This window comes from Centroberyx gerrardi, chromosome 24, assembly GCF_048128805.1.
Source record: "Centroberyx gerrardi isolate f3 chromosome 24, fCenGer3.hap1.cur.20231027, whole genome shotgun sequence".
In the NCBI taxonomy this organism is placed as follows: domain Eukaryota; kingdom Metazoa; phylum Chordata; class Actinopteri; order Beryciformes; family Berycidae; genus Centroberyx; species Centroberyx gerrardi.
This window is the reverse complement of record NC_136020.1, coordinates 9,091,999-9,117,959: the sequence shown is the minus strand read 5'-3', so window position 1 is coordinate 9,117,959 and position 25,961 is coordinate 9,091,999. Positions and strand designations below refer to the sequence as shown.

The 25,961-nt window shown below is 42.9% G+C and overlaps 3 protein-coding genes across 5 annotated transcripts in view; all 3 read left to right on the top strand.

The window, feature by feature from the left end:
- Nucleotides 1-334: 334 nt before the first annotated feature.
- On the top strand, nt 335-9,473 carry tcp11l2 (t-complex 11, testis-specific-like 2). The gene is made up of 10 exons (XM_071905628.2): nt 335-442; nt 2,980-3,160; nt 3,652-3,784; nt 4,604-4,724; nt 4,960-5,183; nt 5,702-5,838; nt 6,166-6,353; nt 7,282-7,463; nt 7,684-7,856; nt 7,955-9,473. The coding sequence occupies exons 2-10, from the start codon at nt 2,992-2,994 to the stop codon at nt 8,215-8,217; spliced, it is 1,590 nt and encodes a 529-aa protein (XP_071761729.1). The 5' UTR covers nt 335-442; nt 2,980-2,991; the 3' UTR covers nt 8,218-9,473.
- A 1,219-nt stretch (nt 9,474-10,692) lies between these two features.
- ccdc87 (coiled-coil domain containing 87) lies at nt 10,693-20,480 on the top strand. The gene is made up of 19 exons (XM_071905749.2): nt 10,693-10,876; nt 11,235-11,380; nt 11,512-11,762; nt 12,433-12,616; nt 13,088-13,187; nt 13,388-13,476; nt 13,598-13,758; nt 14,067-14,187; nt 14,385-14,684; nt 15,016-15,132; nt 15,258-15,398; nt 15,471-15,593; nt 15,850-15,959; nt 16,384-16,499; nt 16,880-16,935; nt 17,244-17,402; nt 18,218-18,332; nt 18,978-19,120; nt 20,035-20,480. Exons 1-19 carry the CDS (start codon nt 10,693-10,695, stop codon nt 20,284-20,286), a joined length of 2,868 nt encoding a protein of 955 aa, XP_071761850.1. The 3' UTR covers nt 20,287-20,480.
- Nucleotides 20,481-21,341: 861 nt separating this feature from the next.
- apaf1 (apoptotic peptidase activating factor 1) overlaps nt 21,342-25,961 on the top strand; it is a 48,035-nt gene continuing 43,415 nt past the window's right edge. For all 3 annotated transcript variants that reach the window (XM_078282205.1, XM_071905660.2, XM_078282206.1), the window contains exons 1-5: nt 21,342-21,476; nt 22,123-22,355; nt 23,295-23,484; nt 24,072-24,269; nt 25,003-25,192. In XM_078282205.1, coding sequence (XP_078138331.1) covers nt 22,212-22,355; nt 23,295-23,484; nt 24,072-24,269; nt 25,003-25,192 — 722 coding nt within the window. In that variant the 5' untranslated portion in view covers nt 21,342-21,476; nt 22,123-22,211. The remainder of the gene's footprint in view (nt 21,477-22,122; nt 22,356-23,294; nt 23,485-24,071; nt 24,270-25,002; nt 25,193-25,961) is intronic.

The following is a 25,961-nucleotide window of genomic DNA, read 5'->3' as shown; positions in this document are numbered from 1 at the left end:
ACACTCACACACACACACACACACACACACACACACACACACACAAACTGAGGTCACATCCGTAAACAAAGACGTCCCACGTGAAGTGGAGCGGAGCAAACCATTTCAGATAAGTGCGGTGTGATGTGGTATTCTGTACTGTATTGCACGACCCAAACACAAGATATGCTTTTTAGTTTATGTGTAGCAAGTTTTTAAATACTATTAGTTTTACAAAATAGAATAATTCAATCGAGCACTCTAGTTAAAAACATCCGATTTGCTCCTGCTTGGCCGTTGAACGCCCCTACGTGTGGGATGATTTGTCCTGCTCGCCCTCGGAGCCAGCTGGGGGAACGAAGGACCTTTAAACGGAGAGAAGCACTGAACAGGACGTCGACGACTTTCCCTCACAATTGAGCTATTTTTGGTGTCAGTCTCCCTTAACGGAGACTTGAATGAGGTAAAAGTCGCTTTTGAGCAGCACCTTTTACTCTAATTATGATTTAAAGTCAGTCGGTAGGCTTTAGCTAGATAACTTTGACGTTAGTTTGGCTGAAAGTCAGCCCAGCTCGCCTTGTTGTGGAGCGGAAACTTGACTCGTCGAAGGTTCTAGCTAGTAAACGTTAACGCTAATGTTAAAAAATAGTTTTCAATTTGCTCCATCAAATGAACGCAAATTCGTGATTTATATTCGACTGTTCAAATATAGTCAGCCAATTGTAGAGATTGTAATGTAAACGTTGCCATATCATAAACAAACATTACATTGACAGTTAACACAATGAATCTGTATACTGCTGCATCTGCATTATGCATTTAGTTGTAATGCACTTCTTTCTTGGATTGGTTCAAGCATGGAGGCTGTTGTTTTGGTTCTGTAGCTCAGATCACGTGTACCCATCACTGACGCGTGTGTGGATATGTGTTTTTTTATCCATGTGCACAGCAATGTAACCAAGGATTTTCCTTGTAGGGGTGAGCGACAGGGGTCTGCAGCCAATAAGGAGAGTCCCTATGTAGCTAGACCAGCCTCCTGAGCCACTTCTTTGTTTACATTATTTTGATTGCAGGGACTGATAATATAATCATTGGTCCTTATTCCAGATGCCAAATTGTATTACAGTTCTATACATAATGCAAAAAGAAAGCAGCGTTAGGCATATTGCAAAAGCCAAGGCTTTGGTACAAGCTTCTGCAGGAGTTCTTGTAACAATTTTCTATATCAGAGCTGGAAAAATACATTTCATCGGTACATCAGAACATGTTTAGAATCCAAATATTGGCTAAAAAATGTATTTGTTAATGTAGATGACATTCAAAACATATTTTGCCTGGCCAAAATATATTTAGCATATTCATAAAATATGTTGTTAACAATGCACATCTCTAAACATATTCACATATGTCAGTTGTTTATTTTTCTTTTCATTTTTTGCAGTATAGATCCGGTGTAATGGTATGTTGCATTGCATGCTGCCTGATATTCAAACTGCTTAAAGAGGTCTTCTCATAACGAAGCAGCAGATGACAAAGTAGACCTAATCCTTAATCAGTCCTCTGGACTGCACTGGACCCTTCACTTAAGATAATCTGTGAAAATTGGCCTGCTGCTTCGCTGTGACCTAGCTGTCAAGTCTGGCGGATGATGTAATGAATAGGCTTCGGACGCAGCAGGGGGGCATGTAGGCTATAGAGGGAAGTCACAGACACCCCCACCCCTGCGTGCTATCTTTAAACCAAAAGAGCAGCAAGGGAGTGTGCATTCATTTTTGGCAGGAGATAACTGAGACCAGGAACAGGAACACCCAAGGGTCACCCTGCCTGCATGGTGTGGGTCAGATGATAGAGAGGCAGAAGCTTACTGCATTGTAGGCCTTAATAATTAAGATTTTTTTTAGTGTTATTCATCCAAGTGTGGTGATCTGTTTCTTATTGTTTGTAAGCATATAATTCCATGGACCCACACTGCTGTGAGTTTCCTTATTGAGACATACCAGCCCAAATATCACTCATTACCCCTCTAAGTTGACACCGTTCATGGCAGATGTCTGGGTTTTCACACAGCAGAATAGGCTGTTGTAACTGAATTTACTCAGCTGGGCTATTGCCCCTCGTTTTCTCACTTTTCCTGATGGCATTACCTTTGTGAGGAAGAGACAACACATGTGACATGGCAGTGAGGTGTAATTGGATCTGTTTGACTGTTGAGAAACCCACTGTTGTCCCATGTTGCCCTGGAGACACATTTGATCTTGCCAGGCCAGAACACAGTGTCCTTTTTGTCCTCGAGGAATACAGGCTTTTGTTTAAACCTAGTTATGGAAATGGGGTTTTTTGTGTCTTGGATTTGCATAACATTGTTGACTCCATTGCAATAAGCACACATTGAGTGGTCAAGAGTTCCTTCCAGTATGTTCCCATAGCTCCTTCCTGAGTTTTAAAAGGTGTTGATGCTTGGAGCTGTGAAACAGGGCAACTGTCTCTCCGTTTCCTTGACGACTGGCCCACCAGCTGTTTTATTGAGTGTGTTTGGTATTTTTGCTCCACTCTGTTATCTCCCCTAGCAACAAAACTAACAAACTATTGCAAAGTGAAAAATTAATGCTCTCCCTGTCACTCTCTCACACTCACACACACACGCTTACACACGGGTAGAGCTAACATCTCAGTGAACCCTGCTTCTTAAATTTTGAATTTTGATCAGCAATTCTCAGAAAAAAACTAGCCAGAGATCTTACTCTTGTTGCGATTCCTGTTGGAGCAGCCAAATACCCGTCTAGACAATAGCGTCCAACAAAAGGAATGCTAAACTTTTTTTAGAAATGAAACTTAGAAACCACACTTGTTTGCTGTAAAAGTAGCCAAATGCCTTTTACTCATTAGCATGAGAGTTGCTGAAGAAGTTCAGTAATAGAAACGGACAGGAATTCTGTAGCCTAATTAACCAAGTTAGTGGTTCAATGAGCTAAAGTGTTACAACCAACTTCTCATCCACAGCTCTAGCCCAAGATGCCTCTAAATGACGAGCGACCCGCCTCCACATCCAGTGGCGAGGACCAAGGCAGTGATGTGGAATCATCATCGGAGCGCTGTGACAGCATGACATCGTCCAGCGACCTGGACTGCTCCCGTGAGAGCTTCACTAGCGACTGCTCCAGCAAGCACAGCACGCCCTCCTGTGAGTTTACCCCCTCAACCTGTTTTCTCCTTACTGCGTAACCTCACTCCACAGCTTTTGGCTCATTGTTTTCTTTTTAGTGTCAGTCTTTTTTCCTATCCCGGAGCTCTGCCTGTGTTTATGGTGTAACCCAGAAGTTGTTTTACTGGTGCCTTTGCTGTTCAATGTGATCCTTGCTACAGGGGCTTTGCTCCCATAAAATTGTGAAATTCCACAAGAGTGTGAGCCTACTTTTTCTAAAGAAAAACAGCATGTACAAATGTGAGACAGAAAAATCATTTATTTCAATGCATTCAATAAAGAAAGGTATTGAAAAAGTAACATTTTAGAATAGGTATTGGAGCCTGTATTGGCATCGGAAAAATTTCCAAGCATAGCCAGCCCCATCGCTGTCGTCATGCAACTCCAACAATCCATTCTACTCCTCCACGTTTTTGTTTGAGCTCTTCTTAATCTGCTGACAACACTTGCTCAATGTTTGTTGCCCACAGCCAGCCCACCCAAAACCTTAACTCTGGACGAAGTCATGCACTCTGCCCGGGACCTGTCCAATCTCAGCCTTGCCCATGAGATCATTGTCGACCGCAACTTCCATCTGGAGCCAGTCAATCTACCTCAGGACAGGTACAGGGGCCACATAGAAAAGATCTTGCGTCTCCAGAGCCAGAAAACATAATGTTAGAAAAAGACCAGAGAGGATATATGATTTTCTTTGGTTAAAGTACTGATTGATTATGCAAATATGGAAAGACATTGGGCCTTTCCATTGCTTTTACTATAGCTATGATGAAGCATAGAAAAATATCAGCTTTCTAAGAAGATTAGACATGAAATAGTTTGTTTCTCAAAATAAGTTATGCTCAAAGTTAAGTTTCCATATCTAACAAACAAACAAAAGTAACACACTAATAATATTATGAGCTAGTGAATTATATGAGGCACAATCTCTGATTAAATGTACCTCTTTGGAGAGAAATAAGAGGAGGCAAGAGAAGAATTCAGTAGGGGGGAGTGAGGAGAGGGACAGCACCAGATAAGGCAGACAGCCCACTATAATTTATCACTGTACAGTGCCCTCCAGAATTATTAGCACCCTCAATTAATATGAGCAAAAAATGCAGAATAAAATTCACATTATTGTTTATCAAATGTTTTTTAGGCTCAGCAGAAAAAATTATAGAATTTTATTGTGATACCATTACTCGGAGGAAAAAAAACAAACTTTTTTTTTAATCTGACGATGATGTGTGTCATGATTATTGGCATCTCTGCATCTAGTACTTTGTGCACCTTCCCTTTGCCAAGATAACAGTGAGAACATACTGCCTCTTGGCTGAGCCTCACATGCTCTGAAATCCTGACAACACCTCTGCCCTGGCTGGACAAAGCCTGAGATGCACAAATAAGACAAAAAGACAACATCCACCATTTTTTCTTTTTCAGTCTATGGAAGGCAGTTAGAGAAAATGTGCACAAGGCCTTCTGGGATATCCTGGAGTCTGAGCTGAACGACGACCCGCCTGAGTATCAGCAAGCCATCAGACTACTGCAGGAGATCAGAGAGGTCAGCTCACGTGATCTGCTCTTTACAGCTCTATTGGATCATTGCAAACAAAAATCAGCCATGCTTCTATTACACTGAATGTACAAAGTAGTAGGGACATCTTTCTGATATTAAGTTGCAGCCCCTTTTGCACAATCCACATCTCAATTGTCTCAAAGCTGAAAAATCCTTCTCTAACTCATCTGCTTCTCTTGATCTACAAAGATAACACTTATTCTTTATCTCAATTGGATAGATCTTACTGTCATTCCTTAATCCGGGTGCCAACCGGATGCGGACCCAGATCATGGAGGTGCTGGACATGGACCTGATTCGCCAGCAGGCTGACAATGATGCTGTGGACATCCAGGGGCTCGCCATTTACATCATAAACACCATGGGCAAGATGTGTGCGCCAACTAGGGATGAGGAAGTCAAGAAGCTCCGGGAGAGCACAGACAACATAGTGGCACTGTTCAAGTAAGCCAGGAGGGCCCGGGGTAACTTTAGAGCAGCGTTGTTGTCTCTTCACTGCTAGTCATCTGATCATCTTACACAAGTGACTTGTACACACTTGTACATTAACAGGGCAAGTGAAATTGTTGCACTGAGAATGTGTAATGACAACAATTCCAAACTTATGTCAGAGAGAGTAAATTACTGTTCCGAGTTTTCTTATCTGTATCATCAAACCACACTTACATTTCAGGAAAAGTGTGAGAAGCGTTCATCTCAGTTAACAGTGAGGGAAGATTCATATAGATAGCAGCTCAGTTTGTTGAGGTGGTTGCATCATTAATGGCAGCACCATGAACACGCTGATGATGAGCAGTCTATGGTTTTTGCACCTTGTGAATGTGCACAGTTTTTATACATTTATTTGCAAAATCCTCTTAGTATGTTTCCAAGTGGAACCTTTCATTGTGTAAGTGTGTCCTTATTGAGGGATGGGCAAAAAGGAAGTCATTCACAGTGGCTTGGTTATATCTGCACACTAGGGAGATCTTCCGTGTGCTGGACCTGATGAAGATGGACATGGTAAACCTCACCATCGATAATCTGAGGCCTGCGCTGCAGAAGCAGTGTGTTGAATATGAGAGGGCCAAGTTCCAGAGCATCCTGGACAAGACACCCAGTGAGTCACCCTTCTCTCTCTAGCTGTCAATAATGTCTAAATGTCAGAATATAATTTTTTGCATAAGAATATACTGTTTTTCCGCTGTTGGATATTCTATCAAAGTGAAATATTCCCAAAGTGACTGATGTTGAAGGCTTACTGCTCCTTGAGATGTATGTGCTGAAAAAAGAAAATGTTCAGCCAAAGTAGAATAAAAATCATCCTTTGAATTGAATTCCAGTCGATGGAAAAAACAAATAATTTTAGGGCCATTCTGTTGATTGTCAGGAAGAGTGTTAAGAACAAACCACATGTGACCATTATGATGTTGATAAACATCCTCAGGAGCTTTGGACCACACCACCTCCTGGATCAAGGCATCACTGGAGGAGCTGCTGTCGGCCTCGAACCCCACAGACCAGACCAGCGGCCAGGGGAAGGAGCAGCGAGCGCTGCCTGGGCCCTTCCTGGTCATCAACACTGCCTTCCTCCACATCCTCACCTGGGACTACAATAAGAGCCCACTGCCTGAGGTGTGTGTAACTGAGAGAGAGAGATTTCATTACCTGTGTATTTCTGTGCTCATTATTTGTGGGTGGCTCAGTGGTTAGTACTGTCGTACATACCTTAACAATGAAATGTAACTCCAAAGTCTCTAAAATGAGAGATCAATCCTGGCAGAAAATTGCAGACAAATGCATAAGTAGGCTATTTAATATTGCGTCTATAGCCCATATTGATTATTATTATATATTGCATCATTGTAGTTAATATAAGTAGGCTATTTAATTATTTTCATTGTGGAAACTGTATCTTTCAAACACCAAAGGATCTTGGCGTTCTCTTCTAAAAGCTTGTCTAGTTATAAATAGCACCTTGGTCTATTGGCATCTCTCTAAGGAAAGGAGCCATTTCTGGAAATGAGTTCATGGATGGAGTAAGTTTAAAAAGGCATGGTCATAATCCAGCTAACTCTGACTAAGCCTGCGTTTTTGCTGGTTTGGGGTTTAAGGAGCTGCTGCGCTGGTAGCAAGTTAGACTCAATTTTAATCTTGCACCAAGGAGCACAAAAGCCCAGGCTTATGTCAAATTGTTAACAAATGTATCTAGCTAACACAGTTATCCAAGGAACGGGGCAGAAACACTCGGTAAGCTGTAGTGGAGTGGAGCACTAACACATCCTGGCTGCCCATGCCCAAATCTCTCACACCTAATCACAGTTTGGTTGGTATTCACATGCATAGAGAGAGTACTGAGCTTTCAGTCACAGCAAATCACAAGATTCTGCATTTTCAAAAGCATTTTGTAGCATTCAATCCCCTATTCCTCATTCTAAGAAAAAATCTTATAATGACCCTCTATTAACATGGTGTCAAAGAGCAGACTCTCTTTTAAAACACATAGAAATCTCCAGCTGTTGTCAATTGTATTGGCACTAATCTTTTTTTGGGTCCCCTCTAGACCCTGATGACAGATGAGCAGCGCCTGCGGGAGATCCAGTGGCAGCTCCAGCAGTGTCAGGCAGTGAACGAGGTGCTGCTCATTGTCTACAGCGCCATCGGAGGACCCATCCAGGGCCTGCCGTCCCTGTCAGACCGTCTGAAGAGGATGACCAGTGTGCTGCTGGAAGGGATGCACAGCCAGTCAGTCCACTTTTATACCCTTAAGTCCACATATCACCACAGACGCATGTTAATACCAGGTGTAAAGCGGGCCATACACACACACACACACATACACACAGGCTATACAAGGCTATACAAGATATGCGATGTATTTATGTGCACATTGAACAACCAGAACACACAACCTGAAGTGGGAGCTCAACCCAGAACTCTCCTCTCCTCTCTGAATTACCTGAAGGGACTTCAACCTGGAAGAGGCACTAGAGGACGCCAGCACTCAGATTTGCTGTGAGCTCAACAAGTCTCTGACGGAGAGGAACTACCCTGCACTGACCCCGGCGCTGCAGGCCACACTCACAGGCCAGATCTGCAGCATCGCCCAGAAGGACGATCCCATCCGCACTCTCGTCGGTAAGACGCTCACCTGTTCTCCATCACACTGTCAGCAAGTGTATCCTGTTTGACATATTCTAACCCAGTTATCTTCCCGTTTCTTGATTTCTCCACAGAGGAACGTGTACAGCAGTACTTCATGGCACTCATCTTCGATCCCAAGCCCCAGGCCAAACTTGAACAGGTACCTGCTGGCCTGACTGCCATCAAGCCTGAGTTGGCATCTCTGGGAGCGAAATACATCTCCCTGGTCAACTACAACAAGAGTGTGTACGGACCTTTCTACGCAGACATCCTCAGGAAGTTAATGTTCAGCAGCGCTCCGCCCGCACCAAGCCCTCCTCAGGACTCCGCTCAGGACTCTGTCACCTCCCAATAAAACTTCAATTTGGGTCGTTTGGAGCCTTTATGCTACTAGACATAGCTGAAGTTAAGGAGGCACTAAAATCGCTAGGCAGCTTCCCTCAGACAGTGTACTGTGATGGTCGCAGTTTTCCCCTACATATAAGTGTTGTAGTTTTCACCACTGCATTTATTCTGAGAGCGTTGGGGGTGCTGCCGTCTAAGCCACGCATCAGGCAAAACATCACAGTTACACCATACGTTCAAGATTGAATGTGACCTGCCTCATTTGTGGTAGAAGCTTTGTAACACCTTAGTGAGACTCCCATGAACATTCACAAATAACGCCAGCGTTAGGGTGAAGACTCTCCTCTTCTAGTAAAACCTTTTTGTCACCCCCTGCATTGTGAATCTGCGTTTGCATCGAAGGGAGTAGTCAAACTCCGCACTCCTGTTATTTTGGAGGCTGTTCATGGAGGAAAAAGGGCTGAACCTTAATTAAAATGCTACTGTTATCGAGAAAATGTATATGCCTATTTCAGAAGCTTTATGAAGCAGAGAGGAAGAAAATGCAAGCTTATATATTTATATAGACAAGTAGCATAGTAGCAATTCACATGCTTTACATATATAAGTTATTTATCACTGTTAAATGTTAAAGTTAAGGGAATCAGAACATAGACAATGAACTAAAGTGTAATTGCCATTAGCCCAAGCATTGAAGTGCCACCTTTTGAAGATGTTAATGCCAGCGATAGCCCTTATCCCATAGTATTATGTCTTGTGATTGCTCTCCCTTTAACTGTTTTGATGGCCAGGGAACTAAACATTATGTAAGTTTAATTCATTTTTCAAAATAGTTTTTAATCCACTGATATTATTGACCAGAAAAAAATGGAAATACCTGTTCTGAAAAATAACTGTTGTCTGCATGATTAGTTTTGTGTTGGGTTGTTTATTGTTTTGAGTAATTTGTTTGGGTTTTTTGAATGTTGTATACTATAACCTATTCCCTACCAGTGGAATAGTTCTTATATTGTTTTAGTTGCTGTCTTCATTACCTTTTGAGGTACTGTAGTTGTCATTGTATTGCTATGCCTTCCCAACGTCGACTGTCACAACCTATAAGGAAAAGAAAGGTGCTGAACTCAAAAAGCTGTTGTGTCCAAAATTTCTTATGGACCCAAAGATGCACAAAGAAAAGCATTTATATTGTTTGACAAAAGTTTACATGAATATGTGGGAAATAGTTGTTCTTTTCCTCTGTAACACAGTTAATACAATAAAAATGTCCAAAAACAACACTTAGCATGTCTAATTTTTATTGAATGACAAGCTGTATAAAATCTCTCGATCGATCCATGATTGATTTTCTGTTATACTTGATGTCTGTTGGTTTGTCAGTCCTCATGTAAATTAGATGTGTAACCTGGTCTCTCACATGGAACACAACACCAGTCAGGGAGTGGCATTTACAAAAGGAAATATTTGAGGTTTTAACGTCTCAACTACCCTCCTTTACCTACCTTTACCTACACTCTGGCTTTAACAGTATTAGATCTGCACCCAGGTCTGGTACTGGTGCCTTCATTTATTTATTCCAAAAGGAAACAGGAGATTTTGGCTGCATCTCTCCCAGTGTCTTGATGCCTTTGAGTGCTGTCAGAAATATTGGGTTTGAAATCAAAGATTTGGGAGTCTCCATGCATTTGAACTAGTTTGAAGCTGTTACCATGCCATGATTGACATTTTCTGTAGCCTTTGGTTGCTCCTGCTCAGCTTTTTCACACTTAACACACAGAGGTACATTTGACTTTATGTTTTACAGCAAACTAAAAGCCAATAAAAAATTTAGCAAGTAGTCGTATCCTGCCATGGCATTTCAAAAGCTGTGATTGTAAAATGACTTATATGATTAAAATCGTTAATTTTGTTTGTTTAATTTGAAATAAATATTCAATTCCCTGTACTTGACTATTTCCTTGTTGACATAAGAAAAAAACTGATGTGAAAGGTATTTTCAAATAAGAAGCTCGTACTGTATATACCCCTTTCCTATATAGACATGAATGCAGCATAGTTTTCGACCAGTAAATCGGAGTATACGAGCAGTACTTGAAGGCATCTGTCTGAAGGAACGCGTTACCAAGCAACGCGTCGCCGTTGGAGGGAGCGGGGCTGCAATCTCATGAAAGTCATAATAGTTTCTGGATTATGTTCTACGAAAGGCACGTTTTATTCATTTTTTATATGTAAGGTTTGCTTCAATAATGTTACTGTTTAAATCAAGTGTTTCATATAGCCTATCACTTAGCTGAGCGGAATAGCTAATGTAAGAAACCTAGCTTAAGTTGAAGTTGACAACACTGCAGTGAAAGTGTAAAAACACTCCAAGCAACGCTGCTTTGCTGTAGCCAACATATGTTATCCAACTTTAAGCCCATTTTAGAAAAACCTTAGAGCTCATGTGTGCTCATTGCCAAACAGGTGAGTGAAAGGTGGGTTTCCCAGAATGATAGTGGGTGGCCAGTCGTCCCGGCTGGCTGAAGGCCAGAGGAGCCTAGCAGAGGATCAGGACCAGCTCCTGTCCCAGTCCCATTTGGTGGCCTGCAGTCAAGATATCCACCACACATACCATGATGTCCTAAATCTCCTCAACTTCCACCAACAGCCCAGCAGCATCCCAGAGAAGACAGGTACAACCTTTCTGTTACTGAAAAGAGACTCCCACAGACTTAGATCAGTGTAAATTTCATTCATGTGTATTTGAGTGCTAGTCTGATTTGAAGATCCCATCTTGTATCATATCATGGCATGCTGATCTGGGTCCATACTGTGTAGGAAACAATTCACACCGAGCCTCGAACATAGGAATGTCCTATGGGCTGTCATACAACATCATCAAAAGCAAATGTGTTTACATTCTGTGTCCAACATGGCGGATGACATGAGGCCAATGTGAAAGGGGACTGAACAAAAAAACAAGACCTCATCTGAATTATTCTATTCTATTCTATTCTATTCTATTCTATTCTGTTCTATTCTGTTTGCCAGCAGAGGACAGTCAGATGGAGCGTCCTGTGACTGAAAGGCTCATCACCTTCCCAGCTTCTCTGGCTGACTTCTGTCAGCAGCTCCAACACAGGATCAAGGAGCAATCAGTCATACACAGCACAGCAGCTGAGGACGAGCGAGCGCTGGTGGGTCTCTCTCTCTCTCTCTCTCTCTCTCTCTCTCTCTCTCTCTCTCTCTCTCTCTCTCTCTCTCTCTCTCTCTCTCTCTCTCTCAAACACACACACTCTTCATCCCACTCTTGTTTGCCCCCCCCCAGTCATCAGTGCTGACTTCGGAGCTGGGTCTAATCTGGCAGGCCCTGCGGGAGAAAAGGCCTGACCCGACGCTGACCCCGGGTGAGAACCGGGAGCTGCGGAGCCGGATGGCGGGCGAGGTGCTGCGGCTCTGCCAGCAGCTCTACCTCAGCTACCTCCCCCTGCTGGACACGCTGCGCCGGCGCGCCGTCTTCTCCCAAGAGGTCAACCGCAGCCGGCTGGGGGCCCGGCTGGCCCGGGACTGCACCAGCCTGTGAGTGGAGGGGACTCAACAGGACTGACTTGGTTAAATAAAGGGGAGGCGGTGTTTCAGGGTTTGATGGAATTTCAAGTTTTTTGCCAATTTATTTCTATTTGAGAGTCCCTGTTTTCCAACCTTTCCCTGATTTTGTGTTTCCCTGACCACATCCCTGAAACATGTTTAGATGAAGTGTGTGTGTGTGTGTGTGTGTGTGTGTGTGTGTGTGTGCGTATGCGTGCACGTGTGTGTGTGAGCAGTGTCAAGCCAGCCAGAATAGAAAATAGGACATCCAGTCAAATTTTCCAAATAAACCCTCATTGGTGATCATACTGCATGTTGCAAATTGTTTTGAGTAATACAAAGAACCAAAGTGAAAATAAGGAATATATTTAAGGAGGAACCTGAAGCTATAGAAGATGCAAATAGCCTTTACACTGCACATATTCATAGCCATATAGGCCTCTTTAAGATTTCATATATATAGGGCTGCCGAAAATTCACCAAAAAAGACTCAGAAAAACCCATGTGCATGGGAAGCTTTGCTATTTTAAGTTAAGGACTGAAAAAGATTTCTATCAACACAAAATCCATTCTTCACTCACTGCTCACTCACTTTGAAACACTTAATTTCTGTTTTGCGATCTGGCCCTGAGAATGAAATATTTTCTTTTCCTCCTTTCAGGTTGAACATTCATTCTATCCGACGCACCATAGCGGCGAGGATCAAGGCCAGACGGAGGACTGGGTTGAAAGCAGAGTGGTGCAGTGAGGTGAACAGCCTGAAAGGGGAAGTTGCTCTGCAGACCAAGGCTCTGAGCAGGAAGACTGACAGCCCCAACACCACTCTAGACAGAGCAATACACGAGGTAGAGAGAACAGGAATATATACAGGTCTAGAGAATATAGACCTGTATATATATACCTGAATGTAACAGTAGAAGACTGTGGTTGTACTGGGCAGCTCCCGGATTTGAATGTGTGTGGAACTTGGCATTCCTGGAAAAGAGCAAGCATGCTCAGTCAACATTCCCCGGATAAATACAGGTTTAAAAAAACACATGGTTTACATTTTACATTTTTGGAATTTAGCTGACACTCCTATCCAGAGCAACTTGGAATGACCACAACAGTAGAATGAGCTTCAATTCCTAAATCACAAGCAACCAAAAACGTGTAACTTGTTGGTATCATTGTGTCATCATCATCATATCATTGTGTGACAAACAAAACATTAGGGTCCTCTGTAACTTGGCAAAATTCACTCAAGTGTTCCCAGCATTTTGTGCTGCATTATCCCCTCTCTCTCTTGTCTTCCCTGCATGGTTGGTCTTCCTCAGATGACAGAGAGTATGGGGGAGTTGGACCTGGAGCGAGTCTATCACCTGATGCCTTGCCAGCTACACAGCACATCCAGCGATGTAGAGACACAAACACACTGTAAGGGAACAGAGAAGATAGTGACAAATATATGCTCTTTTACTTACTTTTCTTTTTCTTCTTTCTCTTTGCCTCCTTCTCTCGGTCTCCCTCGCTCTTTGAAATGATCGATCTGTAGATTGTTGAAGACACCATCCTATGTGTAGCTGTGTATGTGTGTGTCTGTGTGTGTGTGTGTGTGTGTGTGTGTTTGCTCGTAGACGTACAGCATGTCGACTCATCCACGAGAATTTCATCCAGATCAGACAAGGATTTGCAGATTTGGCATCTACGCTACAGTAGACTGAAGGTATCGTAGGATAATTCATCTATCATGCTTCCTGCAGTGCAACACACACAAGTGCAGCACAGCTTGTGTCAGTATGGCGAGGTTAAGAAGTTTGAATGCAGCTGTTTATTTTTCCTGTCAGGGTTGTAATTCCATGCCGGACCTGCAGGGGGAGACTCTCATGCATGAACTGGAGATGGAGCCTCTGCCACCCAGACGGCCGTCTCCTGTGGTGCTGCTTCACCACACTGAGTCTGACTCCAGCCACCACATACCTCTAGACCCTGCTGAAGACCTGCACAGGTCTGAGTATGAATGATTGATTCACTGATGATTGATTGATTGATTTTATTTCCGTGTCACATACTCAAGGCACCCAACTCACAGACACATCCACACAACATGTTGCCATATGTATAACAAACATATTCCTAAAAAAAAATTCAGTATCTCACAAAGTACATTTCTGTTTTTCATAATTGTCTAACCAAAAGAAACTAGCAGAGATAGTAGTGATTTTGCTATAAAGCACATATTTCCAGCTTATCATATAATGCGATGTAAAGACAGTAGACAAGTGTGTGTGTGTGTGTGTGTGTGTGTGTGTTTAGGTTAGTTCAGGACAGACTGCTTGAGGCAGTGATCGACCCTGAGGCAGATTCTGATCCGCTGCTCAGTGCCATGTCCTGGAATGCCTCCTCCAACCTGCAGGGGCTCCAAGAGAGGCTGCAGGTAGACACACACACACACACACACACACACACACACAATGGATAGACCTTAAAAGTGTGGTCTGCAGACACACATACAGCGGACAGAAAGGCATGCACACCTACCGTACAATTACACACATGCACACACACACACTACTTGTCTCTTATCCATACTTTCTGTCCACACTCACTCCCCCCCCCCCAACGTCTCTCTAGAAGCTGGAGGAAGAGAAGGAGAGGAGGAAAGCCAGGAGGAAGGTGTTGTTGCCGGAGCCGTTCCCCCAAGAGGACGTGGTGGCTGTGACCCTCCCCCTGCCCCGCTCTCCGCCCCAGATCCAGGCTTTGCCCCGGGCCGAGCACCGGACCCCATACCAGGGACGGACTCGGACCGGGGTCAAAGGTCAGCCCCGGGTCATGGTGGCTCGCTTGGCAGCACCCAGGATCCCCCGCCCTGTCCTCCCCGAGACCATCGACGTATGCATGCACCCTCCCGTCTACAATCACCTCAACGACGAGGTGGGTGTAGAAGGGAGGGAGGGAGGAAAATTATACTGAAGTCTTAAAATTTCTTGAGTTTGTTTATCTAAATTCAAGGCCTCTTAAATCCTTGAGTACTGTTAAATACCGCCTTTAAGCTTTAAATTCAGTTTTAAGTGTCTTAAAGATGTTGCATTTTCAAAAAGCCTAGTCACGCATACGTATACTCAGATAGGACTACTTTATTCTAACTGGCATTAAAAAGATCTTAAAAAGTCCTATGTTTAACTTAAATTGTAACACCTACTGGGACTCCTCCTGGGTATGAGAATAACTTCAGCACATGCTTTGATGTTTTAATGATCAACAGATTTCGCCATCCACAGTGAAATGGCTGGACCGTAACATTTCTGAAGGAGAGGAGATAAAGGAGGTGTACCTTGAGCTGTCCAAAACCATCTCACACCAATACCTCCAGTTTGACGAGGTGAGAAGCCTGCATGGACAGGTCGCTCATGTCGACAGGCGAAATGACATCTGGGGAGTGCGAGGTGAGTAATGTAACACGGGTAAGAAATGAAGAAGGTGTTTTTGCACCGTCTGTGTGTGTAGGATCCAATTTTTGAGCCAGCGTTGACCGACTCCAAGACAAGATGTAGCATGAAGCAGAAGAACCAGGAGAAGCTTCTCAACCCTGAGCTGAAAACACTCCACCCCTTGTCTCACAGGTACTCCTGTTTTAACAACCAAGCAGTCCTTTTTGCCTCCAGTATCACCACTTTGCTCATCCCTGTGTGTCTGTGTGTGTGTGTGTGTGTATGTGAGAAAAGGAAGAGGTGTGTGATCTCGACAGACCATAAGAAACCTGAGGACCAGAGTGCACATGCCTGCGCTGCCGGGAAATCCAACCTCTCTTTTGAAGACTACCTCCAATACATTTCAAATCAGGTGTGTGTGTTTTCTCAGTATGTGCTTGTTTTGGTGTGTGTTGTGTGTGTTGGTATGTGTGTTTCCTGTGGGATTTTTTGTAGTTGTGGGGGTGGGGATAACTTTGGTTCTGAGACCAAGAAGAATATGCGGTTCCCAAAGCTGATGACGATGCAGGATTTTACTTAGTCCATGTTAAACGGGTCTGATCTTGATCCAATACTGTGTGACTGGCTGGTGTACTGATTTTTCTGTGCATGCATGTGTGTGTGTTCAGGAAACAGACTACCTGAGCACCATCTTCCACCTTTACAATAGCAGCGATAGCGACAATGAAGAAGATGAGAAGATGAAGCAGCTCCAGCAGCGTCGGAAAGAGAAGCTAAAGTTTGTCTATCATCAGTCTCTCCTCTCCACCACAGCTGTACCTTAACAGACCTGGGACAAATACTTCTAATATTTATTTTTCTTTTGAAATCTTATGAGTACCAGATGGGTGAGGGTTGCCACACAATGTGTACCAGAAGGTTTAGACAATCCCAGAAAGTATTGAAAAGCCACTTTAGTATACTTTTATGTGACTGACAACTCACCCGACACTAGCTGAATTGTCCTGTTGCCATAAACTCCACCCATGTGGCACTAGGTAGGTTAAAACAAACACTAAGACTTAGACATAGTATGATCACAGTTATGAGGTTTTTACACACTGTAAATGTGTGTATGTATATATGAATGTTACAGTAATTGTGTGTGTGTATACATGCATACTACAGACCATTTACACACGCTTCTCTGTGTGTGACTGCAGACGTCGGAGGGAGAAGATGGAGGCTCTGAAGAGGAAGAAGCGGGAGTATGTGACGGGAATGTGGAACGTCAACAGCGTCCTGCTCGGAGGACTGTGGAAGGATCCCACACTGGAGGGTAGAAACACTGTAGAGCTGGAACAGACATGCTGTCAGTGGTGATCTAGCCATCTTTTGTACTGCAGAGGTCATTTGGCATGCCAAACATGGCTGGATTTTGATATTCTTTCCAAGTCAATATTATGCAAATTAGACATTTTGACTGGAAGCTCAAAAAACAGTCTGACACTGGAGCGAGATAATTCCACTTGATTCCAGTTTCAGCTGTTGCAGTCATTTTCTAGAACAAGTGTCAATACAATATCATGAAACAAGCCTGAGTAAGGCATGCCACTACAAGTGAAATGATCTCACCCCATTTTTTCACGCATAAAATACGGTTTTAAGACTCAATGCTGGATCAGGTTGCAGTGTGTTTTATGTGTTTGTTTTTTTTAGAGGAGGAAGAAAGCCCAGAAGAGGAAGTAACACCTGGTGACCAACAGGTACAGAGTGTGTGCGTGTGTGTGTGTGTGTGTGTGTGTGTGTGTGTGTGTGTGTGTGTGTGTGTGTGTGTGTGTGAGACAGACCTTGGAGTGTGGTGACTGCAGAGGCTGTCTATGTGCCTGTGTGTGTCTGTGCCTGTCATTGTGTGCATGTTTGCTTGCACGTTCGTACATTTCCATTCCCCATTTCCATTTTAGCCCGTTATCTGATGCTCTTATCCACAGTGACTTACACTGAGTGCAACAATAGAATAAGCTTCAATTCCTAGATCACCAACAGTACAGACAACCAACAGTAATGTCTCCCTCTGTGGCAGGTGGGGCAGAAGTGGAAGAAGAGCGGCGGGCTGGTGGAGGGTGAGCAGATCCAGAGCAGGCTGGAGAGGATCTGGACCATCCTCTGTCTGCCTGAGGCCCACAGAGTGGACATGGCCATCAAATACAGCTCCCACACATACAGAAACCAGCTGGAGGAGGTACAGTAGGCTGGTGGACAAGGATGCACAGGAATACATCCAGTGCACGCTTCCTCGAGAACACTGACATGTTTCTAGTGCAATGGAAATGTTTTCTGTGAGACCACAATTTTTTTTGTTTTCAAGAGAAGTTCAGGTCAGACGGGGTTTCTACAGAGAATGTATTTTCTCTATTGAGCAGTATCTAATAAATAAAAGGAAGTGAAGGTTGCAGTATTGTGCAAATTTGACGCTGAATCTTCACAGCTGCAAATTTTCACCTCCCACAATCCTCTTTGCTTATTCAGATTCAAATAACTAGACATCTTTGCCACATAGAAACCTGGAAACAAATGGGAAGGGAAGAAGCATTTTAATGGCTTAGGACAAATGGAGTTGAATGGTCATGACCGAAAAGATTTATTTTAACATTTCCAGTTGTGTCCACACACACACACACACACACACACACATTCCTTCCAGGGAGCTACCAAGTACAACCACAATTTTTACTGTTTGCTACCAAGCAGCTACCCTGGAGTAGTTGGAGGTTCACTGCTTGCTCATAGACTGAGTTTCATTCACTTTCTCCACACACCTTCTGGCCAAAAGTCCAGCTATCTTAACCTTTTCTTCGCCCCCTACAGCAGTGTTCTGTTCAGTCTTGAAAAGGTCTACTGTATTTTTAGTCTTCAGGCTTATTTTTGGGGGTAAATGTGTCATAAATTGGATTTAAATTGGCATTGAAAAGGTTTTAGAAAATCTTAAATTTAACTTGAAGAAATCTGTAGTAACTCTGTGTGTGTGTGTGTGTGTGTGTGTGTGTGTGTGTGTAGGCCACAGCAGCCTGGGAGTGCGCTGCCCCTCTGATCCAGCAGAGGGAAAGGCTGATGGCTCGTCTGGAGCTGTTTGAGACAGAAGCTTCTGACCCCAGCAGATTCTGTCAGCGTGGTACGCTCACGCTGCAGATGTGCACATGGAGAGTTGGCACTAGTAAAGTGGAAAAAACATGGTAGTCGTATGAAACAAAATTTTTGGTTTCTGCTAGCCTGTCAGTGTCACTGTGTAGCCAGGCAAAATATGAAGTCGTTTAGGACAGCTAGCATGGCTAGTAATTACACTTGTCTTTCTGAATGGCTGTTGACAATCTGACATGAATAATTATAAATATTTAGCAGTGACAGTGAAGTATGCTTTTCTCATCATTCCCAGGATACTGACAGGTCAACAAAAACACAAAATCAGTGTTTCATTCAGACAAACTAATGATCTAAGAATATAATGTATTTGATTGCTGTCTCTTAGGAACCAATGTTGAATGACCTGCTCATCCATATGTATGTATCTGTCAGTCTGGAGACACATGATTATCACTATTTGACAGCTTTTATTCTTTGCAGGGTTTTCATTCATTCTCATAGGCTACAGAAAAGTTCACACTTCACTCCACTCCACTATTTAACATAACTCCCTACATATTCTTCTTGAAGAATTATGTCATAGTCTCTCTCTGGACTGTGGATCTTCCTTCTGTCTTTCATTTCGCCCTTCTTCCTCTCTCTCTCTCCCTCCCTCCCTCATCCCATCTCTCCCCAGGCTACAAAGGCTCCTCCGCAGCCAGGATGGAGGAGTCGAGGAAGAGGAGTGAGCTGGACTCTCAGATCTCCTCTCTGGAGAAGAGGCTGTCCAAGATTATCAACGACATCACACAGCGCTTCCATGACACAGTCTCATACAAAGTGAGTGGCCAGTCCCGTCGGCAACACTCTGCTGACTGCATGGATCCGCTCTGTTGAGCAGCTCATATCTTATCGTAAGAATAGAAACATTTGTGTAACAAGGATTTTGATTAGACATACATGAAGGGGGAAAAGACATGCGCTAACATGGATTGCTGCCTAACGTTCTTATCTTTTAACAAAAAGAAGGTTGACTGAGACATAACACAGCAGGGTGTCTGCTGGTCTCTAAAAGGTCTTAAATGCTTTAAGTCACAATGAAACAGCATTTGGAGAGAATCTTGCTTCCTTAATTTGATATAGTTCCTGTTGAAACAGGATATTGCTGCAGGACGTAACGCAAGGAGAGATCATTCAAAGTGTAAACAAATGGGATATCAGTTAGGGAGGTAAAGGTTTTATTTGCTAAGGTGGGCAGGATTGCTCTAAAATCTATGATGGTTTTATTGGTTAGAATATGTATTTATGAGGTAACTATTAAAGATAGTTACCTCAGATTAGATAGATTAAAGATTTTCCAGGACGTAAAAGTAATTTAGATACAAAAATACAACAAAATAAAATGTTGTAAACTTTTTGGTATTTATTATTAAGTAAAGGAAAATTGGCAAACAATGTGAAAAAGTAATTTTTCCTTTTGTTGTGACTTTAAAAATGGTTAAATGTTGCATTTGAGTCTTAAATACAGATTCAGAGGTCTTAATGATGTCACCTTTTCTAGTCTAGTCTCTTAAATTTGAAGTGACTTGGAATAAAAAAGGTCTTAAGGCTACAGATTTTCACACCTGAGGACTGCCCAATATAACCACAGTCTTCTGTTGGCCACAGAGCAGCTCCACTGGAGCAGTCAAGCGTTATTTTGTCATCCAAACTACAGAGGGATCAATACACCAGTTCTGTGTTTCCCCTCACAGGGCAGGCCGTATGGGGACAAGATGCGTTGCGATCGGTCTGAAATGCTCTACTGGCTGCAGCAGGAGAGGCGGGTGCAGAATCTGGAGAAGACTGTGAAGGGGAGGGTGTCCCTCTCACCCAGACTGCCCCCTGTGCAGCCCCGCCACCGGGACGGCTCTCAGCCTTCACCTAGCCTGTGTACACAGCAACAGATCACCGCTCCTAATGAGCTTACTATATCTGGCATTTCCTTACAAGCTGCCAGTAAATGATGGAAACACTGTATTGAACTGTGTACGTTATATGCTGAGACATAATATTAAAGCAGCACTTCATAAAAGGGATTGTTTCTGTCTTTACAAGGAACAAATAGAGAGCTGCATTCTGAAATGAATCAATTGCAAATTACATTTGCAAAAGCATTTGTAACACCTATCAGAACATGGCTGTTGGCATGAACATACCTCAGAAGAAGAAAAACATCCTTTTTAATGAAGTATTGACCAATGCATTTCAGGAAGCTACTATTTTTCAAAATGGATGCACTTTGGCAAGCACTTTGGAATTACATTTCATAGAATCTTGCATCATTTATACTCTTTATTCTCCGCTGTCTGCCTCTAATCAGCATTGCTTTGCAGGTCAGACACTGAACAGGTTGTTTTCACTGTATTACAGATCTATTTGTGGCTACTTGTAAGTGCATTATCACTGCATCAGTACAGTGTGGAATAAACAACATGCTGACATCTCTAGCTGTCACTAGGCAGTATTGCTACCTTCACAAGCTGTAGGAAATATTGCAATTACGAGGTGAGCGCACATGAACGACCCAATAAAGTGGAAATTTTCTGTGGTACCCGAGTTTGCCGATATGTGACGTTTATGGGGCGGAGAGCATGGGAGCTGTCAAGAATTTAGGGCAAAAGTGATGTACAAGACAACCTTTGGCTAAAAAAATGTAATTAATACATAATTTACATAAATGATGCGCAGTTTCTTCTCTTTTTTCTGCCGCTGCATCACAAAGTAGCTCTGTGCCGTTTGATTTCTGAAATAAAACAACTGCCACCAAAAAATACTCTTGTTACAGGGATAATTTTGTTATTAATTCCGACCAAAAACGTTTGAATGTGCCGAGACTTCATATTTACGAGCTGACGAGGAGTATTGAAGGCAGCATTAGCTCCCTTTGCCTGGTTACAGTAAAGGGTGCATGAGCTCAACTTGTCACGTGGTTAAAATCTCGCCACGCCATTGGCCGCTTCACACCGGGGAAGTTGTTTTTGTTGTGAATCAGGAAGCTACCTTCTTTCAAAATTGGGCGTGTAGTTTCGTACAGCACAGGCAAATAAATTGTGCTTTATTCATTGAATTATTTTGACTTGACTTTGAGTGACTTTATCTCACCGCCGTAAACAGCTCGATTAAGAACTTCCTCGTTAAAGAAAATAATATATTCGTAAGTATGGTTACTGGTAAGTTGGTTACTTTCTTTGTTTCATTTTCTAGCAAGTTAAAGTGAGTCAACTTGTCAAGACTAGTATTGACTTGAGGAAAGTGTGTCACTGTAGTAGGTGATAAGACAAAAGGTCGCGTTTATCGCTATACACTGTGTAAACAGAGTAAAGTTTAAGCTGAACATGCAGTATATTCACTTTCAATTCATTCATTCAGCGAGTAACACGGGCGCTGTACAGCTGTCAAAAAGTAGCTTTGCTCATTTCTTGCTAGTAGCAGCTGTTTGGTTACACAGCAGTTTACAAATAGCATGGTGACTATTTTGACATTTTGGCATTAGCTTGGGCTGTTATTGCCATCTAGAAAGAATAAATAGATCAACCATCTATTAAATAGGTTAGTAGGCTAGCTGTAGTCATTGACTGTATTAGATGTATAACCTAAAAAAGTGTGGACGCTGCTGAATCTTACTGTGTTATTAGTTCGATGTCACATCTGTATTATGGTGCTTTGTTTCACCTTGCCAAGGCTTCTTTGAAAAGCTTTCCTTGGATTTTACTCAAGCTTGGTGACTTTTAGAATCTCATCCTGACCATTACTTACCTGTGTTTATCAAACATACTTGTATCTCTTCCATTCATTTGCAGAGCAACAGGATCCGCCTCCTGTCAATCATCACTAAACATCCCTCCTTCCTGCTTCTCCAGTGGCTGCATGATTGGTGCGTTGTGCTGCCATGGCGATGGAGGAAGGGGCACTGAGCTGTCTGCTGCGCTCTCGCACTGTGTTAGAGCAGGACATCAAGGCCTCCTACCTGATGGACCACATGATCAGTGATGGTGTGCTGACTGTGGACGAGGAGGAGAGGATCAGGAGCGAGGTGAGCCTCTGCAGCAGCTGGGAGGGTAAAGGGATTATGGAACCCAATTTATTTTTTCCCTTTTTCTTTTGAAGGGACAGGTAAGATGGGAGATAGAAAGGGGATGACATGCAGCAAAGTGAGCTGGAGTGGATTCACTCCCAGCAATATGTCCTGGCATTTTATCCCCAGGAGTTCAAGATGTCATGAATACAACACTCCTATTCATTTATTTTGAGAATTTCTTCCTCACCTGCTCTCAAATTATTTCAGCATTTAGCTGGAACTCTTTTCCGGGGCGACTTACAATAAGTAAGCAGCTTTAGTTTCACTTCAACAGAATACTGTACATATTGGCTGTTGTGGGAAGTGAACCTGTAACCTTTAGGTTATAGGATGGTCTGTCTAACCACTAGGCCAATCTGTCTGTCTCCTCAACTCCCATCTCTGTACTTAGCTGTTCTCTGTCCTACCTGATCATCCAGGAATCACAGGAATATTTGTTTTATCTACTGTCTGGGCCCTGTGGCTCTGACCTTTGTACCCCTTATTCTTGGTTGCACACACACAGGGTTACCACTGGGCATGGAATTTGAGAAATTCTCTGGGGAAGTCAGGGAATATCAAGGAATTTTATAAGTGGGTCACTTCACCGAATATACCAGAATTTTATTTGCAATTTGTTTCACACATCCATTGCATGAGATGGAGGTTTTCAGCTGTTTTATACATTGTATGGCCACTTTTAAACAGCAAGAATATCTGTAGTAGAAACCAGACTGTTTATTCCTTTAGAACTTTTCTAAACTGAAAAGCCTTAGCACACCAGGAAGGACTACTATTTTTAGCTCATGGTAGTACTCATTTTTGCAAAGTCATGGAATTTCCAATCTGCAAACTTCAGCATGTAAAATGCATATTGTGAAGTCCTCACCTCATCATTGATATCTCTCTCTCCAGTCCACCAGGAGGGATCAGGCTGTGGCCCTGCTGGAGCTGCTGCTGAGGAAGGACAACCGGGCTTACATCTCCTTCTACAACGCCCTGGTCAGGGAGAGCTACGGCGACTTGGCCAATCTGCTCCACAACAACCTGCCGCTCGTCTCCCCCGAGGCCCACAAGAGCTTCTCTGACGGGGGCACACCTTATGGTGAGGAGGGGAGTGAAAGCGGACGTTCGGAAGGCAGTGTGTGTGGGAGTGAGTAAGCGTGGGAGAAACTGTTTTAATGCGCTGTGGCTGCTGGCTGATGTAACCAGTTGGAACGGATTGGTTTTGTTGTTTTGCATGCCTGTGTGTGCTGTTTTTGTTAGACATGCATTATGCAGTGCATGACACTTAATGCTGACTCATGGGCTACCGCATCAGCCAAACGGCTAATAATAAAAAAAACTGTGACAGCCTAACATTTTAAAGCAGTAAAATTTTCTTATCAAGTGGACTCTGTGTAAATAACTTGGCTGCACTAATTTAGATTACTATGTATGACACTTTATGCATGGTGAAGATAAAACATAGAACTTATGAAGGAAACATTTTAGTATGAGAACAGGTTCAGAAAAACTTGAGTATAGAAACTTTTCTCAAATTAATGTTCCGCAGTGCTTAACCAGTAGTAGTACACTGTGACACACTTCTACACACACAGTCTGTGTATCTTAACAGTCTGATGATTGCTTTTAATCCTCCCCTCCTGTCCTTCCCTCTCTCTGTCAATCCGTTTCCTGTTGGTCCCACAGTCCAGACGGTGCTGAGCGAGGGCGGTGTGCCCCAGAGGCCTGTGGTGTTTGTCAGCAGACCGGAGCTGGTGAACCGGGTCAGGCAGAAACTCTACCGGCTCCAGAAAGAGTCCGGCTGGGTCACCGTCTTTGGCATGGCTGGCTCGGGCAAGTCTATCCTGGCTGCTGAGGCTGTCCGGGACCACGCACTCATTGAAGGTAAATAATGGGATATTTACCCGACAATCATTACAGATATAAAGGGATGGTACCATGCTCTCAGACTGACAGGGTTCCTAGACAGGTCTGTGGTCTGGAAAATTGTGGAAAGTGAATGTGATTATTTTCAGGTCTTAAAAATTTGGGGAATTGTACAACATGCCTGGAAAAGAATGGAAAATAAATGTGATAATATCCACATCTAGAAAAGTTTGGGAATCACACAAGAAGTCAGGAAAACTAGGGAGAAAAAGCTGTTGTTCGATTACACATGTGAATACATATTTAATGTCCTTTCACATAGTGTGATCTCTGTTGTTGGGAAGATTATATAGTATAGAATTATATGCGCTAGACGACAGTTATATTGCTCAGTTACTATCATCATACATCATTTTGAAAACCAACCAAAATCTTTAAGCACAGTTGAAGAAATAATTTTGTTAAAAACAGATATAGAATACAACAGATATAGAATACACATACAAAAGGACATTGTTAATTTAAGAAAGATGGTATTTACAGATTACACATTGAGTTTTATAGATCACAGATGGACTCCATTATCTTGGAAGAGAGTGTTATTGATACTTGTCCATATTGATAGAGCACTGTCTCTGATGCATGAGAGAGCAGTTTGAAACATGGTTGCCTAATGGTCAGCTCCCCCTAAATCCACCGGTAGCTTCACTCCTCTGACCTCTGCCCTCCTCCTCCTTGTCTCTATCTGCAGAGTGCTTTCCCGGAGGAGTCCACTGGCTGTCCATCGGCCAGCTGGACAAGCCAGACCTGCTGGTGAAGATCCAGTCGCTGTGTTTCCGTCTGGAGCAGAGTCAGGATCCCCAGTCCGTCCACCGGCCCCCCAGCTCCCTGGACGAGGTCAAGGAGCGCCTGCGCTTCCTCATGCTGCGCAGATATCCCAGGTGACTTAGGTTTGATTTAGACTGAACATGATGTACTTTGTGCAGTAACACTTATATATAGCTAGATATCAAGATTCAATACTTCATAGCTAGTAGTATAGTATCCAGTGCAAGGGAATTGGGCTTGATGATTTCAAAATGAGCAATGCCACAGCAAAGATGTAATAATATGGTTACTAGCAGTGCATACAGCAGTTATCAGCAAATACGTAATATCACCTATTCCTCATATATTGGGTGAACATCCACAAACATACATGATCTTCAGGATAGTGAAAAAACAACAATACTCTTAGAGTGTATATATAATCTCCTATCTTACGTTCCCACCCACATTCATTTCCACCTGATTGCCATTATGCACAATTACACATGGGTTGTTATTGGAAGAACATAGAAAATAACTATTTACCCATATTATGGTCTAAAAACAGTAGCAAAAATATTTTCAATACTATTTTCAAAAATGTTTTCATCATTAGTCCATCATAATCCCCTATCAGGCTTAGCAATAATGCCAGATGATGAATTTTCATTGTATTTAGAATTTTTTTTTTCTAGTTGTGGGAGTAACTTTGCAGCTGTGGGGGGCCACTGCAGTTGAATGAATGTAAAGGAAATACGGTTCTCATCAGAAACACTATTGAAATATAGGAACAGCAAACTGATTGAAAAAGGAGACATGTCATCCTGAGATAAAAAGTGTATGTACAGTGGTAGCCACTGGGCAGGTGCTGTGGTGGAAACTTTGTGTCCTGGTTTGATGGAC

What these genes read in the sequence shown, in the direction of transcription:
- tcp11l2 (XM_071905628.2), top strand. Translation starts at nt 2,992, where the DNA reads ATGCCTCTAAATGACGAGCGACCCGCCTCCACATCCAGTGGCGAGGAC. An exon ending in GTCAATCTACCTCAGGACAG is followed by an intron (nt 3,785 to 4,603) that starts GTACAGGGGCCA and finishes TTTCTTTTTCAG; the next exon opens with TCTATGGAAGGCAGTTAGAG. An exon ending in ATAAGAGCCCACTGCCTGAG is followed by an intron (nt 6,354 to 7,281) that starts GTGTGTGTAACT and finishes GGTCCCCTCTAG; the next exon opens with ACCCTGATGACAGATGAGCA.
- ccdc87 (XM_071905749.2), top strand. Translation starts at nt 10,693, where the DNA reads ATGATAGTGGGTGGCCAGTCGTCCCGGCTGGCTGAAGGCCAGAGGAGC. An exon ending in CCTGTTTTAACAACCAAGCA is followed by an intron (nt 15,399 to 15,470) that starts GTCCTTTTTGCC and finishes TGTGTATGTGAG; the next exon opens with AAAAGGAAGAGGTGTGTGAT. An exon ending in CGTCGGAAAGAGAAGCTAAA is followed by an intron (nt 15,960 to 16,383) that starts GTTTGTCTATCA and finishes GTGTGACTGCAG; the next exon opens with ACGTCGGAGGGAGAAGATGG.